This window comes from Drosophila bipectinata, chromosome XR (assembly GCF_030179905.1).
Source record: "Drosophila bipectinata strain 14024-0381.07 chromosome XR, DbipHiC1v2, whole genome shotgun sequence".
NCBI classification, from domain to species: domain Eukaryota; kingdom Metazoa; phylum Arthropoda; class Insecta; order Diptera; family Drosophilidae; genus Drosophila; species Drosophila bipectinata.
Genome location: NC_091735.1, coordinates 18,422,188 through 18,440,046, shown reverse-complemented (window position 1 = coordinate 18,440,046; position 17,859 = coordinate 18,422,188). Strand labels below are relative to the sequence as shown.

The window sequence follows — 17,859 nt, the reverse complement described above, 5'->3', positions numbered from 1 at the left end:
ACCACCACCACTCCACAGCATCTTTAAATCATGCACTGTTAACGATATGTTAACTAACAGAGCTGAGCATCACGCGCCATCATACTAGTTCGATCGTGTACTCGTGTCGTGCATCCGATTAATCGCCCCGAGCCGCCCGTGTATTTTAAGCGTCGCTTTTTTGCAAAAAGTGTAGGAAAAAGAACGGAAAATATGCCAAATCCCATAAACGAACATATTTGACAGTACATTTAATCGCATAGCAAGAAATCCAATACATCCTTTTAAGCCGGCGACTGGATATACCGAGCAACGCAAACTTTTCCTTCAAACCACAAAAAAAAAACTCTGTTGTGTGTCGTCCGTGTGTGTGTGTGCGTTGCCGTGCGCGTGTGGGTGTAAGTGTGTATGTGAGAAGAAAAAAAGCCGCACACTGCAAAAAATAGCAAAAACAAAAAGAAAAACTCGAACAGTTCGACTGGACTTGACGACTTTTATTTCCCCACCGGTCTATAATAACCGCTAAAATTGTGGAAAAACAGGAGAAAACTCCCAAGCGGAAGAAGAAGGCTGCAGCCAGTAAAATGTCTGCAGTTTATTCGCCGCAACCGCCGCAGCAGCAGCCACAGCAGCTGCAGCAGCAGCAGCAGCCTCCCCCGCCACAGCAGCAGCAGCAGCAACAACAACAACAGCAACAGCAACTGCAGCAGCAGCCGCCACCCAACTCGATTCCCAATCAGCAGCCACCCGGCTCAGGGGTGGGCCCTGGTGGAGGAGGCGGCATAGGTGGAGGCGGAGGTAAGCAATACAACAAAAATCAAAATTAGAGCTGCAAAATATCGATTACTTTGTTATCAAAATAATCGATAACAACTAGCGATGGTAGCTTAAACTGTTTTTTTTAATTAAAAAAATAAAAAAATGAGAAAGCTACAAAGTTAATAAGGATTTTAAACAAATATCGATATATCGATTACGATTATATACTTTATTTTTTCGATATATCGATAAATTTATATATTTAACTTATTAGCTTCAATAAGCTTTAAATTTATTTATTAACAAATTTAATAATTAGGTTTTTTAATTTCTTTTAATTTTTGTTATCGAAATAATCGATTTATTTTCCTATTTCGAACCTATTAGGCCTGGCGATAAATTTTAAAAATAAATTAATTTTCAAAAATAAAAAAATCCCCTTTTAAAAATGTATAATTTTCCGATTTTAGGTGGTGGACCTGGCGGCGGAGGTGGCCTTCTTCCAATGGGCCTCCAGCAGCAGCAACAGCAGCAACAACAACGACCGCCCATGGGAGTACCCGGATCGCCAGGCGGCGTCATATCCGGCGGAGTTGGTGGCGGAATGATGGTCACTCCGCCGACTACACCACGCGGCGGCAATGTGGGCGGCGGTGTACCGCCACCGGTGAACTCGGCCCAGATCCAGAAGATGCTGGACGAGAACTGCGGATTGATACAGACCATCCAGGACTTCCAGAGCATGGGCAAGGCGCAGGAGTGCATGTCCTATCACGTGGCGTTGCACAGGAATCTGGTATATTTGGCACAATTGGCCGATCCCGCCATGAATATATCCCAGATACTGCCGGTGAGTGTTTCTCTTTGATTTCAAGGTCTTCCAGAGATTAAGATTTTGCTCTTTTCAGCCTCCACACATACTCCAGACTCAGGCCATGCAACAGGGTGGCCAGCAGACGCCGCCAACGGGTCCGCATGGCATGCTCGGTGGTCCACCGCCGCCGCAACAGCAACAGGGTCCTGGCCAGGGTCCAGGAGGGGTGCCGGTGCCAGGACAGCAGGTTGCCGGTGTGCCACCACAGATGGGGATGCAGCATGGGCCGGGTGATCCGCAAGGACCGCCCGTTCAGATGCCTCCCTACGGCCAGCAGCAGCAGCAACAGCCACAGCCACATCCCGGCCTGCCGCCGGGCGCTCAACAGCAATCTCAGCAGCAGCAGCAACAACAACAGCAGCAACAGGCACAACAACAACAGCAACAACAACAGGCAGCAGCGGCGGCAGCAGCAGCGGCAGCCGCAGCAGCAGCCGGCCAGCAACAAGGAGGTCCCCAAGTCAGCCAGGCGGGTCCTCAGTCCCAGCAACAACAACAGCAGCAGCAACAGCATCCCGTCTACCGAAATGCCCAGGCCCAGGGACCGGGACAAGGACCCGGACAAGGTCCTGGCCAGTCGGTCGTCAATCCGAATGCAGCGCCCAGTAAGTGTAATGTATCCCAGCTGTTGGATTTGTTAAATATTTCAAGATTTTTGATTTTTTTGAGAGAATATGGCTTCTACCTTCTAATCTGAATGGAATCCTCCTTCCCACAGATCAACAGCGTCCCAACAACGGACCCCTTCCTGGCCCCCAGAATCCCCAACAGCAGCAACAACAGCAGCAGCAACAAGGCACTCCCCAGCCCGGCGGCCAGCAGCCTCCGGGACAGCAGCAACAACAACAACAGGGCGGACCGGGAGGACCACAACCAGGAGCTGGTGGTCCAGGAGTACCGCCACCGCAGAGTCCATACCGGGTGAGCTATCAGCAACAGCAACAACAACACGGCCACTATCCGGGTTATCCGCCGCAACCCCAGACCCAGTATCAGCCGCAAGGAGCTTATCCGTACGGTCCACCCACCCAGGGTTATGGACCGCCGCCTCCAGTGCCGCCAAATGCCGGCCAGGGTGGCTATCATACGGCGGCCGGGCAGACGGGACACGGCTATCAGCCGAATACCGGAGCAGCACCGCCGGGCGCTTATCCGCCGCCGCCCGGAAGCCAACAGGGGCCACCGGTGCCGGGACAACAGCAACCGCCGCCGGGTCCACCACCACCGGGCCAAATGTATGGACCGCCGCCCACTGGCGGTCAGCAGCCGGGACCACCGGGTCCGCCACCACAAAGTCAGTACGGTCCACCGCCACCTCAGAACACGGCCGGTGGTCCGCCACCACCGATGAGCTATGCCGGCTATCCACCCAACCCGGTGGGACAGTACGGCCAGGCAGGAGCTGGCGGAGGCCCACCGCCCGGCAGTTACGGACCACCGCCTCCGGTGCCGACGAGCAGCGCGCAGAGTCCCTACCAGGCCTACCAGACGGCCGCCGGTGGAGCGACTGGTGCTCCGCCGGGTAGCAGTTACCCGGGAGGACCACCGACCAGTGTGGCGGGTCCGCCACCCCCACCGGGTGGCGCTTACAGCAGCAGCACTACGGCGCCGAGCCAGACGCCGCCGCCACAGGCTGGCGGAGCCGGCGGTGGAGCTGGAGGAGGCGGGGGAGCTGGTGGCAGTGGGAATCCCAACGGACCGAATGCCCAGCAATCGACGCCGCCACCGCAGGGTGGTGCCGGTGGTGCGGGCGGCGGAGGAGGAGCAGCTCCGCAACAATACGCAGGACCACCGCCACAGCAGCAACAACAACAGCAGCCGCCCGGCGGTGGAGTGGTGGTCTCCGGTGTGGCGCCACTTCCGACGCAAGTCCAGCCCACATACTCGACGCCCGGCAGCTACAACCAGCAGGGACCCGGCGGCCCACCGCCCAACCAACAGCAGCAGCAACAACAGGCACCGCCCACGGGCGGAGCGGGAGGAGCGGCCGGCGGTGGAGCACCCAATCCGCAGGGACAAGGCCAAGGGCAGGGACAGCCGCCGCCACCGAACGGAGCGACGCCGCCAATGCCGCCTAATCAGTACCAGCCGGCAGTGCCGGGAGCACCGCAGGGTCCGTACGGTGGCCCTCCGCCACCCCAAGCGTACGGCCCGCCGCCGCCGGGCAGCGCCTATCCGGGCCATGCCTACCACCAGCCACCGCAGGCCGCCGGCTATGCCCAGTACCCGCCCACGCAGGGCTACCAGAGCTACAGGCCGGCCGGAGCCCAGATGCCGCCACCGGGAGCACCGCAGGGTCCTCCGCCCACGGGAGCCTACGGCTACTACAGCCAGCAGCCGCCGCAATGAGGTCGGGAGCAGCTCTACCCGCAGAATAATCCGTAGTGAATAGCGCACAAAAGTCTGGAGGGGATTACTTGGATGTGGAGGCGGGACTAGCAAAGATTAGCGAGAAGAATCGAGACACTAGGAGGAGGAACAAGAAGAAAAATCCATAGAAACTAAAAAAAATTAAGGAAAAGGGATGGAATGCTGGAGGGAAAGCTGTATTTATATTAAATTTAAAATATTTTTCAGTTAAAAAACAAAAAATAAATTTCTACAAATTTTCTGGCAAGCTTTTGGAGAATTTGTTGAAATTTATTTAAAAAGGGATAGATTCTTGTTTAATTAAAAAACTTAAATTAATATAAAAAGCAGCTAAAAACATAAAGATATAAAGATATATTTTAAAAGAATTAAGTTAAAAAAAAACAGCAAAGAGAACAAGAAATCGGGAGAAGAAAAGAAAAACGTGTCCTAGGCATATAAATAAATAGATATATATATATTATTATATAGATCTATTAAGATGGGTCGATCCGAGATCCTATATATACGATTATGTTCAGGGTTCGTTGCGTTGTATTCTAATGGGCTTAAAGCGAATCTATAAACTAAAAACAAATACAAATATTAACTTGATTCGAATCAATTGTAAAATTCTATATGATATTTAAGACAGTAAACAATTTTAAGCAAATTTTAAGCACAACTCTTAATAATTAAAATTACTTAAAATTGTAAATACTAACTAGGATTTCTATATATATATGACATGCCAATCGACCCATCCTATTACATTTAAATTCTCTACGAATAGCTCCTCAACTCTCTTTCTTCTAAGTTAAAATATAAAAACAAAAACAACAAAAAATCCTGAAAAAATATTAAAAATATAAATATTCTTAGATTTAAGTAATAGGACGATAATGATGAATAGTACATGTTTTGAATAGATTATTAATTATCTTTAATTATTTAATATATATATTTTTTTTAATCATTTTTTTTTTGTAGATGCCCCGTTTTAAATGTTTTATATTTTTTTTTTTTATAGTAACTACTATTAGAGTCCCTTGTTCCGTTTTCTTAAATTTTTTTTTAAATGCATGTGTTCTTGGGAAATTTAAAAATACATTGTAAAATCCATTAGAATTAAGCTTATTATATTTAAATTTTAATTTACTATTTAAAGTAAAACTATTAATTATAATTAGCAAGCAGAAATCATCAATAAAATTTAAATAAAAAAAAAATAATGGGGTTACGAAATTCTTAAGAAATATTAAAAAAAAAAGATGGAACTTTTTGATAAAAAATACTGTTATTTTGCTTGCAACATTCAAGTTCCAAAAATCGAAATCTAAATTATTTATTCGATAAAGAAATTATTTAAAGTTAGTTAAAATATTACAATTATAAATATATAAGAGAAGATAATTTTGCATTTTCGGAGATTTAAAGAAATGAAGATATTTAAATATATATATCCGAATGTTCCATTAGTTTATGGATATGTAACCACACAATCTGTCTCGCTCTTAAGCAGGCCAGACTGGCTATTATGTATGTATATCTGCTCTGCTCTAATCCGATCTGATATAATCTATAGAGATCCTGATGTCCATTTCAAGGAAAAAGGATACAAACACACACACACATCGAGAAATCATTTAGATGTATGTACATGAAATAGCATTTAGAAATTAAATCTATTTTTTAAATGCTAAACCTTAAAAAAAAGTCAATAAAAAAAAGCGCAAAAAAAGTTTTCAAAGTAAAAATGGTTTTTTAAAATTTATTGGAGACTTAGTTTAAATGGAAATAGTTATAATAATAAAAAAAATTAATATTTTTCAAAAGTATAGAAACCTTAATTTATATCTTAGGTTTTTAAAATTAACAATTTATTTTTTTAAAACCAAAAAATATTTGCATTTATAAATTTTACGTTTTTTTTAATTACAATTTTTGGAATATAATTTACAATTTGTTTTTATTTCTATTTTTGGATTACATCCCTTTAATGTTTTTTTTTCCTCTTAAATTAATAGTTTAAATATTTCTTAAAAATTGTACAATTTTTTGGAATTTAATTTTTACAGTTCTTGCTTTTATTTTATTGGACAATTTCAAGATTTAAATTTTAAAATAATAAACCTGCATACTAACTTTCATTTTTTATGATATGGTTTCAAAAAATATATTATTTTGTTAATTTTTTATTTTTTAATTAATAACTATATTTTTTACCTGAATTTTTAATTTATGGGGTATATATTTTTAAGCTTTACATTAACATATTTTTTGAGCTTATCACGACTCTTGACTTAGAGAGTAAGTTAGTCCTGTTCCTGCTCCTCCTCCTCGTGGAGATCCTCGAGAATGGGTTGATCTGCCGATGTCCTTTCTGTCCGCCCTCCACCTTCCCCTTCATGTAATGCTTCTCCCTGGGCAGCAACTGATGCCACCTGAACAGTATTCCGGCGGAAAATCTTTCCCAGAATCTTGCGAACAAAGTTCTTTGGTGCGGAGGCCTGACGACCCACTACTATCACCTTGGTGGCCACACTGTGGATGGGACCAAAGGCCAAAGCCACCACAGTGCAGGCCAGGCAGATCACATTGTACGGCATACTAAAGTCCGGCGTGGGCAGGGAAACTATCAACGCCTCCGTGTGCAAGCTCAACACATAATTCGGTCTGGTGGCGTTGAAGGAGTGCTCGAAGAGATGCCCCTCCGGCGGCAGGGCAGTGTAGTTTCTGCCCATCGGCAGCTGGGTGGAGACCATGGCGGCTCCAATGTAGTGTCCGTGATTGGCATCCGGCGGATACTCCAGCCACTTGAGCAGCAGGTAGTCCACATCAATGGTTATCAGAGCAGAGGTTTGGCCGGGCAGGGTGAAGCCAATCTCCAGGTGAGAGGGCAGCTCCCTCTGCTTGCCCGGCGTGTAGTGGAGCAGCTTGAAGGGCAGCCACCGGCGAGTGTACTCGTTGACCCGCTGAGGCTTACGCCGGATTTTCAGGGTGTGCAGATAGGCGTGCACATACCACGGCACTAGTTCCTGCACCAAAATGGGCAGAGCCTCGTAATGATTGTTGGTCACCTCGGTGGCTATCCGGCCTCGTTCTTGACCATTACCGAGGAGGTATCTGTGGACCGTAACCGGCGGCAAGTTGGGGTTCATCAGGTTCCGGCGACGGTTTTCGTTCTTCGCCGTTAGCCAGGCGATGTTGAAGAGTCTCTCTCCAGGGTCCTTGAACTGCTCGTGCATGTCGTAGACACCATAGACCACCTGATGGCCGCCTCGAATGGATTTCACCTCCTGTGTGGGTTGCGGCACCAGGCTATACCTCTGTCCCTGCTCATTTTTCTGGACATAGATCTTGGAGCTCTCGGCCAGCTCACAGAAGCCATTCAGTCCCATGCCGAAGAGTCGCCGCAGCGAGAAGTCATTGTTGCTCAGCTCGAACAGACGCAGGTCGTAGACCAGATTCGCCGTCTGGGTCAGTTCCACAATGCAATTGTCCTCGGACTGATCCTCGCACAACATCCGCACCTTCAAGCCCAGCGAATGGTACTTGGTGTTGTGCACGTGTCCGGAATTCAGCAGCGAGGCAAAGCCCGAGGCACTGCCGCAGGGCAGAAGCTTCTTCCAGGGCGTCAGATTCTCGGTGCAAACGATTTCCCGTGGCAGTGAAGCATACCGCACCGATCTCTGCCGATTGGCTGGCATAAACTGGGGACGCAGCAAGTGCCGTGGTGCTATGCTGTTCGTTTTGTCCACAAAATTCAGGGAGGCGCACAGGACGCCGGAGAACACATTCGCCAGCTGGCCCCACTGTCGATCCACCTCGGTGTTGGTTAGATTATCGCCACTGAACCAGGCCCACATTTCGGCACCGCTGGTAGCCTCCACGATGGGATAGCCCCAGGTTTCGTAGCGCCACAGGCCCTGGGTGAGGCCGATGTGCAATTCCTTGACATCAAATTGCTGCAACATCTCCGCAATCACCCTCGGTGTTAGTTGGGTGTGATACACTGATTCAAAGAAGCTATAATTAACCCTTTTCTGTGAGGATTCACTGCCACAAACTTACGGTTGTCCTTCTGTCCGAAATGCCAGCGCGTTGTGAACTGAAAGTAGGTGTTGACATGGTCTCCGGCCAACGGACGCACCACCAACTCCTCGTGGAAACGCTCATCGCTCCGGCCCAGCGGGCCCGAGAAGTTGGGGCTGCCGCCGGTGGTGGGTGGAGCCCCCGTAGTGCCGGGGGTGGTGGCTATTGCCGGCAAAACGGCCAGCAGGAACATTTGCAACGCCATCAGCAGACTTCCCAGCCGCTGGCAGAGGGGACGAGGCCGTTGTTGGCTCATCGGTAATGCTTTTTTTACCGGCTTGCAGTATTATATTTTCAATTGGCAATTAAAATTAGGAAAAGACGGCCTGTAGAAAAATGTCAAAAAGGCTTCGCCAGCTGACAGCTGTTAGCTCTGTTATGGCTCTGTTAACAGAGCACTGTTAAAGCGCAGGGTTGCTATTTTTGAAGAAACTTTTCAAAAAATGGCGCCAACTATATTGTCTGACTTTATATTTATTTAAAAAATATATGGAAATACATTTTCCTTGTTTTCCAATCACTTTGGTTAAAGTTTCTCCCAATAAAAACACATTATTCGATTATTTTCGTTGTGGTTTTGAACTTTATTTGTTTTTTTCATAAACAAGATTCATAAATAAACTTATTATATGTATAATTATTTATAATTATGTAATTATTTTTATATAATTATGACTTTTATAAGTAAAATAAATATATTTTGTATTGTATATACCAGTCCTCTACGGTTTGGATTCGTCTCTTATTCCAGGTTCCAAATATCTTTGATTCAGTTTAATAAATATCAAGCTATTTACTTTAAAAACAAATAAAAAAGTTTAATTATGTTTTTTAATACGATATTCCAACATAATTTACATAACATTGCCTGCACTAGAAAAGGACTCACACCTCTAGTCCCGTTAGCAGGTCTGTAAAGCCAAAATTTTCTATAAAAGGGCAAACTTCCCTGACACTTTTTGTCATTATTTTTTTTGGCTTCAAGCAGTTAAGGTCTATCTCCAAACGTAAGTTCAAAGTAAATAAAATAAAAAAAAAAAACCGAAAGAAAGTTTAATTGTAAAACAATTCAATAGAACGAATATATCAAGATCGAAAATCAGTACCCGTTTAACCCTCATTGATAACTAACCATTGAAGAATTTTTCAAATCCCTCCTAACAAACTTTGGCAAGATACGGTTGGCAGTAATTTGAAGGCAAAATTCAAGAAATTTTGTAAGTAAATTCATCATTTTTCATATCCTTTGAAGTGCTTGAATTTGTCGAGTCATTAAAAATGACTCGTTCCAACATAATTTCAAAAAGGAATTCCTTTTGCCGCGAAAGAAAGTCCGTTACATTTCTGCAAGCTTTTTTAAAAAAAAGGTCAAGGAATATTAAAATTTAAAGCGGTTCTTCACATTTTACTTAAAACCTATAGAAACTGAAAGCTTAAGAAAAGCTACCATATAGAAAACATGAACATTCTTATAGTTCTTATAGAATATTCAAGAAACAAACATGAGAAAATTTGTTTGTTTTCTGCATAGGAATTACGTTAGAGGGACCGTTGTTTAAACGTCACTTATGTTAGTGGTAGTGCTCTTTTCTTTAGCCAATAACAAATTTTCCAATTCATTTGATTTTTTAATTGGTCTAGGGCACAATTGCAATCATTATAAAAACAATCGAACCCCTTAATTTCGTTAATAACCCAAATTGTTGACCCATTTGAAGCCACATAGTGTTACCAGACTTAAGGGATTTGGAGGCGATAGTCCGCGGAAAACTATCAAAGACCGCTAAACTCATGGCTTTTTCACTTTTCGCTGTGTTTTGAAGGCTGTTAACTATCGATAGTTTCAAAAGCCCTGGTTTTCATTCAGCATTGTCTGTTGATAGGTTTGAATTGTACTGAAAAAGTGTGACCATTGATGTTACTCTACCGCGAGCATGTGCGATAGTACATATCGATATATCGACATGTGTTTTCGTCATCCCTAGAATCGAATACGAATACGAGTAGGTTGGTATGGTTAAGGTTGGTTTTTGTTGCGCTCGCGTGAAGACGTATTACCGTGTGTGCTCCGACTTGTGCTCTCAGAATTTATTTTTGGTCATTCTTATTTTTTTTTTTGCCCCTGGTACGCATAAATATACAAAAATTTACGAAATATAATTAAAGAAGATACAGAAATTAAGACACCGAGCAAACAAGATTATTTCAGCAAGCAAATCAATGAAATGAAAAACGCACACCATGATATTGCAGATTAAATTTTACAACCAAAAAAAAAAAATGAAAAGAAATAGAATTTCAGAAGAATTATAGGTTTTTTTGGGAACATTTTCGAGGCACAGCCATTAACTAATAGTATTTGAAAACCAAGAATTCTGGTGGCAGGGGCGCTCCGCTGGCGAAATTCGCGAAAGACGAGACAATAGCAACAACGACGACAACTACAACAACAACTGACTGCGGCGACGACAACGACGACGACGTTGAAGGAAAGATTTTTACTCGCGTCGCGGAATACTTCAACTGTTTTGAACTTTTATTGCGTGTTGCTGCTCGCGCGGTCCGAGCGACAAAACTCGCGCGGCGCCACAAAAGCGGAAAACGTGTGTGGAGTGCAAAGAGAGACGGAGAGTGAGAGAGAGAGCCAGCCAGACGCCAGACGATAAGAGAGCATGCGCTGTATTATGTGCTTTATGAACTTTTGTTGCGCCGCGCGTTTCGCTCGCGTTTATCGCCGCCGCCGTGGCCCCACACACTGAGAAAACGCGCGGAGCTCCCAATGCCATTGCCATAGTGCTGTTTTCGCCGCGTTTTTTTTCGTTCGCTCAATTCGCTTTGAGTTCCATTTCATTTCATTTGCTTGCTGAACTCAATCGCTGTTTCCCTCCTCCACCCCCCCAACTTTTAGAAGAATCAAAAGCCCCAACACCCACAAAAACAAACGTCAAATCATCAACGACAAACTAAACTAAGAAAAACCAATCAACTTTAGTTGTCTTGAAACATTGAAAAGTGAAAATTCGAAAATTCGAAAGAAAAAAAACGGATAATCAATTCCAAGAGAGAGGGAGAGAGAGAGAGAGCGGCGAAAATCCTAATCAGCGAATTTGGCAGCGGAGCGCAAGTGCGAGCGAGACGGCAGCAGAGCTCCGCTGCAAGGCAAGCCAACCGTTAGTGTGAAAGGGATAGGAGAGGGACGAGCAGCACATCAGCTGGGGAGCGAGACATAGGGTCGTCGCCGCCGCCGCCATCGCTGTCGCCTGGCCACAAGCTACAAAATCGCTGAGGAGAGCGACGAGAGCCACAAAAGAGAGCAACGGGAGAATACAAAACTAGCACCACATTACGACGCGACCTACTGAAAAAAGGTGATTTTTTTCGTTTCATTCTTTACATTTCTTACTTTATTTTTCTTATTTTGATTTTCTCTTTACCCCAACTTGAATTTTTTCGTTTTAGTTGTCTCTCTATCTCTATACAAATTGTAAGCCTAGTTAAGTTTAGTTTTAATCGTTCGTAAGAACAAAGAAACAATCTTTAGTTGAAAGGAAATTCAAATGTAACTTTTGGCCCTCTCCCTCTCTCACCCACCTCACTTCCTCTTGCTCTCTCGCTCTCATTTCATAACCCGTTTTTCCCCCCATCCGATTTTCTGACAATTCATCCTTTTTTTCTCGTTTTTTAACATCGTACATTCATTGTAAATCACCTGGATAGCAAAATTTTGAAAAATTTTCATTAAAATTGAAATTAAACACACATTTCTCTCCCACCTCCCCCCCCCCATCATTCCTTTTGTTTCTCCAAAAAAAAACACGAGTCTCGATTTTGCAGCTTTGTGGCTCGCTTTCATTCAAACCACAAAGCGCCAAAAGAGAGCAGAGGCCAAGAGCGAGAGAGAGAGAGCGACAGAGAGCGTGCTAGCTTATACTTTTCAGCAGTGATTACAACAAAAAAAAAATCCACAGAAAAAAATAAGAAACCATGAAAAAACCAATAAACATTAACTAAAAAGAGAGTTGCTTTAAAAAAAAAAAACCAAACCAAATGTCTGCATTTTTCAATACTTTCGAGTGTTTTTTAGTGGGCGGGATGACGTCACGAATTGAAGTGTCGGGAGGGCTGCTTCTTCTTTTCACTACCAACTACTACTACTAGTACGTCGACTGCTATTTTCGGTGCGTGCGTGTGTATATGTGACTGTGAGCGAGAGCGAGCGTCACATCGCTTTCGTCACATTCCTCGCATTTATTTCGCATTCCACAATGGGAAAATAGCCAAAAGCCCAGCCGCAGACAGGCTGTGGGTTGGCCGTCGCCACGCCCCCCTCCCCTCGGCCCCATTTGGCCGTCGCCACGCCCCCTCAATAGTCGGCCGCCCTCTGGCGCGCGCTTTTCGGAGTCGCCGCTGGCGGCCGACTGAATAGCATGTCACACATTCGAAATTTCAACGAACTTGGCACCGCTGTCGTTGACGCCTCCGCTGCTGCGGCCGCTGCCGTTCTGAATTCGCCGTAATTCGCCTGCTTTTGTAGTTGCGCTCTCGCGGTGTCGCTTTGTCGCTTGTGGCTCTCTCTATATCTGACAGATATCTCTCGCTCTTGTATCTCTTTCGGGTAAAGGAATATTTTCACTGAATTTTTTCTTGGAAATGAAAAAAAGAAGTTTCTAGCTTTTTGTAGTTGGCTCGAAGAGGGTCGAAACGGTAAAGGATGGCAGCAAGGCACAACAAATCTTAGGAATATATTTTGTAGAGCGTAGTGTGGGTTTAACGTGTTTTAGATGAATTCTAGGAATATAAAGATATATTTTTTTTTATTTTTATGCCTAAAATGGAGTAAAAAGGGTTATTTATTTAAGTGAAAATGTAGGTCTTACTTATTAGGTTTTATTTTGGATTATTTTCCCCCTATTTGGTTGATAAATTTACGTAATTCATAAGGTTTCTTATAGATTCTTTTGATATAAGATTGTATCTGTAGATGAATAATTCACAAAAGAATCTCTTAAGAAATTTCCCAGCTTTTTCAATGACTCAGAGAGTTGCAAGCAGATTTATGAAAATAACCAAAAGGCCCGCCCCATAATCTTATCTTTTTTTTTATTGGTTAGAAGCTTTTCACATGCTTTTTTTTTTTTTAAGGGGTCAAGTAATATAATTCATTATTTTTTTTTTTTTTTGTTTCTCAATTGGTTTCCGTTTTTTCTCTTTGGTTCCCACACACACGATTATATGGGTGTGTGTGTGTAAATGTCTCTAATGCCTGTGTCAATTTTCCTAGTGATGTAATAGATTGTTTTTCGTGTTTTTTTTTCTTTTAGGTGCGGCTTCTTTTTCCGCCTTCTTTTGCGTTTGCTTTCTGGCATATTCCACTTTTTTTATGCTCTTTATTATTTTATTTTTTTTCGGTTTGTAGCTTGCCAACGAGGTCAGACTCTTACACACACGTGCAACCCCAAATAAATCGCAGTTTGCAGTTCTCTCTTCTGGCCATCTCACACAGTCTCTGTCTCTTCTCCTTCTCCTCCTTCCTTTGATTTTCGCCCTACCTGTCAACGGTGATCGGCTCTTACGGTTATTTGTTGTTATTGTTTTTGTAGATGCATCTGTTACAGAAACTCATATTTGTTAGGTTCATCATCTTAATGGTGCTTCTTCTTCTTTATTAAAACGTTACTTCCGGCCTGATCTCGTCTCTCTCCCTTAACCCTCATGTATCCGCTCTCTCTCTCACTCTCTTGGTTCTATCTATCATCTCTGGCTCTCCGGCGAGATGCCCGCATTTTTGTTTTTATCGCTAATTTTGACTGGTATATGGGCTGTTGTGGAGTATGTGGAGAATTACTAAGCCTTGTTTTGACTTCACGCCCTCTTTATAAAATTATCTCAAGAATGTGTGAAGAAATATTTACATACATTGAGTTTTAAATAAGAAAATATTTCATAAGTGGCATTTGCATATTTTTGAAATTCCCGGTTGCTTTTAAGAGTCGCACTGTATGTATGTTCTGAGGCCTCATTTTTTCCTCAAATTTAGAGCATAACAAAAATGGCCCCCGCCCCCCTCTTTGATTGAAATACGCAAATGATTGATGCAACATTGTGTGTGCCGGTGTGTGTGTGTGCTTGCTTCCTTTGTCTTTTAAATTAAGCCCATTAAAAATAATTAAGATATTGACCTAGTTTGCTGCCAGTCGTCGGAAAAGTGCGCCAGAAAACAAATACAATTACAAAAAAAAAAAAAAATATTTCAAGTGCCTGACATTTTTACAAAAAAAGAATAATAAATCCATGACGTCATGCAAATGAGTTTAGTTTATGCATTTTGTCGCTTCAGCTGCTAAACGGTCATAAACAGTTAATAATTGGCACTGATTGCAGTTATTTAAATGTAAATATTGTTTTTTTTTTTCTTTTATTATAACTAGAGCATGTAAATTGTGTGACCATTTACAGGGGGAGAGAGGAAGTGAGAAAGCGAACAGTAAACAGATAATGCCAAAGAGAGAATAGGGAGACTTGAGGGAGACAGTTATTCAACAGGCATCGTGTTCCAACATGAAAATTAAATGTTTACAAGCTAATCCCAAAAGATTATACATAAATATTTATATATTTACGAGTACTACTACTTTGTAGATATAGATAGAGGGAGTGAGAGGGCAATAGCTAGATTCTTAGAAGTGGTGGGAGTGTTTGAAGCTTAAGTGATAAGGGCGATAAGCCATGAACAAATTCTTCCACTTTTATAATTGATTTCGAAATGCTGTGCTCATTAATTTGTGTTTTTAGCTGGAAAACATTTCAAATTTCTCAGTATCTTCAACTCGCTCTCTTTCTCTCTATATATTTCGCTCTTTGTAGTATCCGTGAGAGCGTCTCATTTGGATTTTTCTTTGTCACATTTCTTTCGTTACTCATCCATAGTAGGTTTTTTTTTTTTCGTTTTTGTTGGCAATTAAAATCAGCAATGTGAAGAAGTCCAAAGTAAAATAAACAAAATACAGAAGAAACAAAAAAAAAATAAACTAAGATATAAACTACGCAACGGTAAATCAAGCTTTTTGAAGCGTGCAAGCGAGATGGCATAAGAAAACAAACGCTGAGCCGGCAAAAAATAAAAAAAAAAGATAAATTGGAAGAAAAGTAATGGAATTTGATATGGAACAAAAAAATGATTAAAAATAAGGTCTACAAAACTAGATTGAAAAAAAAGCGTAGCTTTGAAATTAGGTTGCATATTTAAAATCCATCATTTGCTAAATAAGCTCTACTGTAGTCTCTTGTTTCTCTCTCCTCATTTCGCACACATTCCAAAACACAAACAATACAAAATCATTGAATTCAACTTTTACTTTCCTTCGCATAACAGTAAATCTTTTGCACCTTCGTTTTGGGCGCTTTCTTTACGGCGTCTTCATATTTTTTTTCTCTTTCTTTTGAGGAAAGAAGAACAAGGAGAACTGAAATCATTCAGGGAAGAAGAGAGCGTGACCTTCTTTTCATTGGAAAAGTGCGTAGCTCTCCTTTGTATTAAAAATTTGCACGTTTTCTTTATTTTTTGTCATTTTTCATAAAAATGACGTCAAAAAATGGTATAAAATAAATAAATTAGCAAACTCACGCGCTTAATTCCATACATATGATCTGTAAATATATTTTGTTGATAAAGACGCAAAAAAAGGCCGATTTAATATGAAGATTTAGGACAAGTTGAAGCATGAAAAGGATCAAATTTATTTATAGGTTATGTAGGTTAAAATCTATAAACTTTATAAATACCATCCTTGGCCAAGTCATGGAATATTTTCTTTTTTTTGAAACTACTTTGTAATCTACATTTTCAATACTGTAGTAGTAGCTTTTTTTTATTATTCACTTTTGTGGTTACAATTAATTAACAGCTTAAGCCAAAACGCAATCAATTAGCACCTGGTTTATACCAATTCAATGCAAATACAAACATGTATAGACATGCTATATGGTACATATACTTACGTGTTTATAAAAATAAATACATGGTAGCCATGAATATAGCCAGAGAGCCAGTCAGCCCCCAAAGCCAGTTCCAAGGTCAACGATAAAAGCTAATTTCCGTCTGACTTTGTCCTGTCTCGCCAGACAGCCGTAATCCCCGCACCGTGTCATGTCCTTTCATGTCCCTTCATGCTTCAGTCTGGCCCTCTCCGCCCCTTGGGTCGCTTGAACTTTTCGGAGGGTATTGATTTCATTATCCTGAATTTGATGAGAAAAAATAACATTAAAAAAGACAAGTTAAATGTTTATAAAAAAATGTACAATGTCTGGACTGTAGTTTATTTATTTCTCAAGCCATAACGGTTAATCATAACAAATCGACAGCTGTCCCTGTCTGTCTGCCATAGTTTATACTACTTATTGTGGAGGACATGTCAACGACTTGTTGTTTTTGTTCCTTTCTTCGTCTAAGTAGGCGTCTTCTTCTTCTTCTTCTTCTGGGAAATGGGGGAAACAGGGGAATGAGTGAATGAGAGGAAAGAGTAAAGAAGAAGGCAATATAAAACATCAGTTCATTGACTTAAGGGCGGAGAGACTTCAAGAATATTTTTGGGGTTGCCCCGTTTTTGTGTTTTCTTTTATTTTTATTGTCATTACTTTTTTTTTCCTTTATTTTCTTTACTGCGGGGACTATTGCTCTTTAGTAAGTAGTCTCTGCAATTATTTGTGTTATGTGGAGCATGTCTGGGGATCCTTTACAACACTAGCACGTACAGTTTATTAGGAATTTGTTGGAAATTTTTCAACGGTTCTCTAAACATTTTTTCTTTATCATTTTCCATTTGAAACGTACTGAGAATTTATGTATTCATTTTGAATATGTAATAGTGGTGTTGTTGTTCGTTGATATGTAGTTTCCGTATGTACATATGTATGTGTGTCGGGTTATATATCGGTTTGATGGGATTTTTGTAGAGCTCGTTGATTTCTCGTGCACACAGCATTTCCGCTCTTAGAGTCTCGTTACTTGTCCCAGGCAATTGTTGTCAACCCATATTGTGGTCCCCCTTGGTGTCCAGATAGGAACAGTAATGGTCAAGATTCTAGTGGTTTTTTTTTTCAAAAATATTTCTTTAAAAAAAACTCAATATTTTTAAAAGTATTTATAATTAATTAATTAAAACTATTATTTTTTTAAACTTAAAAATACCTATTTAAATGACCTCTATTGTACTACACACATGCAAATGTTAATTTGTATCTTCCATTGCCTTAAGCACACCTGGGGAGATTTTTTTTTCTGCCTTCCTGCCTCTGCCTCCGCGTACTTCACTTATTTCCTCCCTCTTCTACCTCTGATCCCCTTATCTTTGCCTTTTTTGCTTTGGCCAGCTGTTTTATTTCTCCGTTGTTTTTGTTGTTCCTCCTCTTCTTGTTGCCACCGCCACGCCCACTAACTGTTGTTGGCCTTCTTTGTTACCATTACAGGCTCCCTCGGTCGAGATTTTTTCGAAAAAAAGCAAAACCCTTAGTAATATAACCATTTGAAACTAATTAAGGACTTTTAAGAGGTAAGTTTAATCAATCGATAAATATCGATATGATAACGATTAGTAGTGGTCAGGGTCAAGTGCAATGTTAATCGTCAATGTTAACTGCCGCCAAGTTAATGGCTAAAATGTTAGCTAGCCACTCAACCAACACGTGCAAAAAAAAAAAAGCACCAAGTATTTCTCTGAGTAATGCGAAAAAAAAAAATTGCCAACGATGACGCAGCCCCCAAGCCGGCTCCTCTCTTTTCTCTGTCTGTGTCTCAAACTTCTCTC

The 17,859-nt window shown here is 41.9% G+C and overlaps 2 protein-coding genes across 3 annotated transcripts; one reads left to right on the top strand and one right to left on the bottom strand.

Annotated features, from left to right (window-relative positions):
- Positions 1-93: 93 nt before the first annotated feature.
- Positions 94-5,718, top strand: LOC108131920 (basic proline-rich protein). Of its 2 annotated transcripts, none has more exons than XM_017251040.3 (4): positions 94-777; positions 1,209-1,588; positions 1,647-2,223; positions 2,331-5,718. In XM_017251040.3, exons 1-4 carry the CDS (start codon positions 564-566, stop codon positions 3,959-3,961), a joined length of 2,802 nt encoding a protein of 933 aa, XP_017106529.2. In that variant the 5' UTR covers positions 94-563; the 3' UTR covers positions 3,962-5,718. The 2 variants fall into 2 exon arrangements, with proteins under 2 accessions (XP_017106529.2, XP_017106530.2); XM_017251041.3 differs by having other exon boundaries at positions 95-777; positions 1,647-2,217.
- On the bottom strand, positions 5,704-8,429 carry PIG-T (phosphatidylinositol glycan anchor biosynthesis class T). The gene is made up of 2 exons (XM_017251046.3): positions 8,036-8,429; positions 5,704-7,976 (listed from the first exon to the last, which is right to left on the bottom strand). Exons 1-2 carry the CDS (start codon positions 8,310-8,312, stop codon positions 6,277-6,279), a joined length of 1,977 nt encoding a protein of 658 aa, XP_017106535.2. The 5' UTR covers positions 8,313-8,429; the 3' UTR covers positions 5,704-6,276.
- Between the last annotated feature and the right edge of the window lie 9,430 nt (positions 8,430-17,859).

Excerpts from the sequence above, each read along its gene's own strand:
- LOC108131920 (XM_017251040.3), top strand. The coding sequence starts at position 564 with ATGTCTGCAGTTTATTCGCCGCAACCGCCGCAGCAGCAGCCACAGCAG. Across the intron at positions 1,589-1,646 it reads ATATATCCCAGATACTGCCG|CCTCCACACATACTCCAGAC; the intron begins GTGAGTGTTTCT and ends TGCTCTTTTCAG. Across the intron at positions 2,224-2,330 it reads GAATGCAGCGCCCAGTAAGT|ATCAACAGCGTCCCAACAAC; the intron begins GTAATGTATCCC and ends TCCTTCCCACAG.
- PIG-T (XM_017251046.3), bottom strand. The coding sequence starts at position 8,312 with ATGAGCCAACAACGGCCTCGTCCCCTCTGCCAGCGGCTGGGAAGTCTG. Across the intron at positions 7,977-8,035 it reads TTTCGGACAGAAGGACAACC|TGTATCACACCCAACTAACA; the intron begins GTAAGTTTGTGG and ends TCTTTGAATCAG.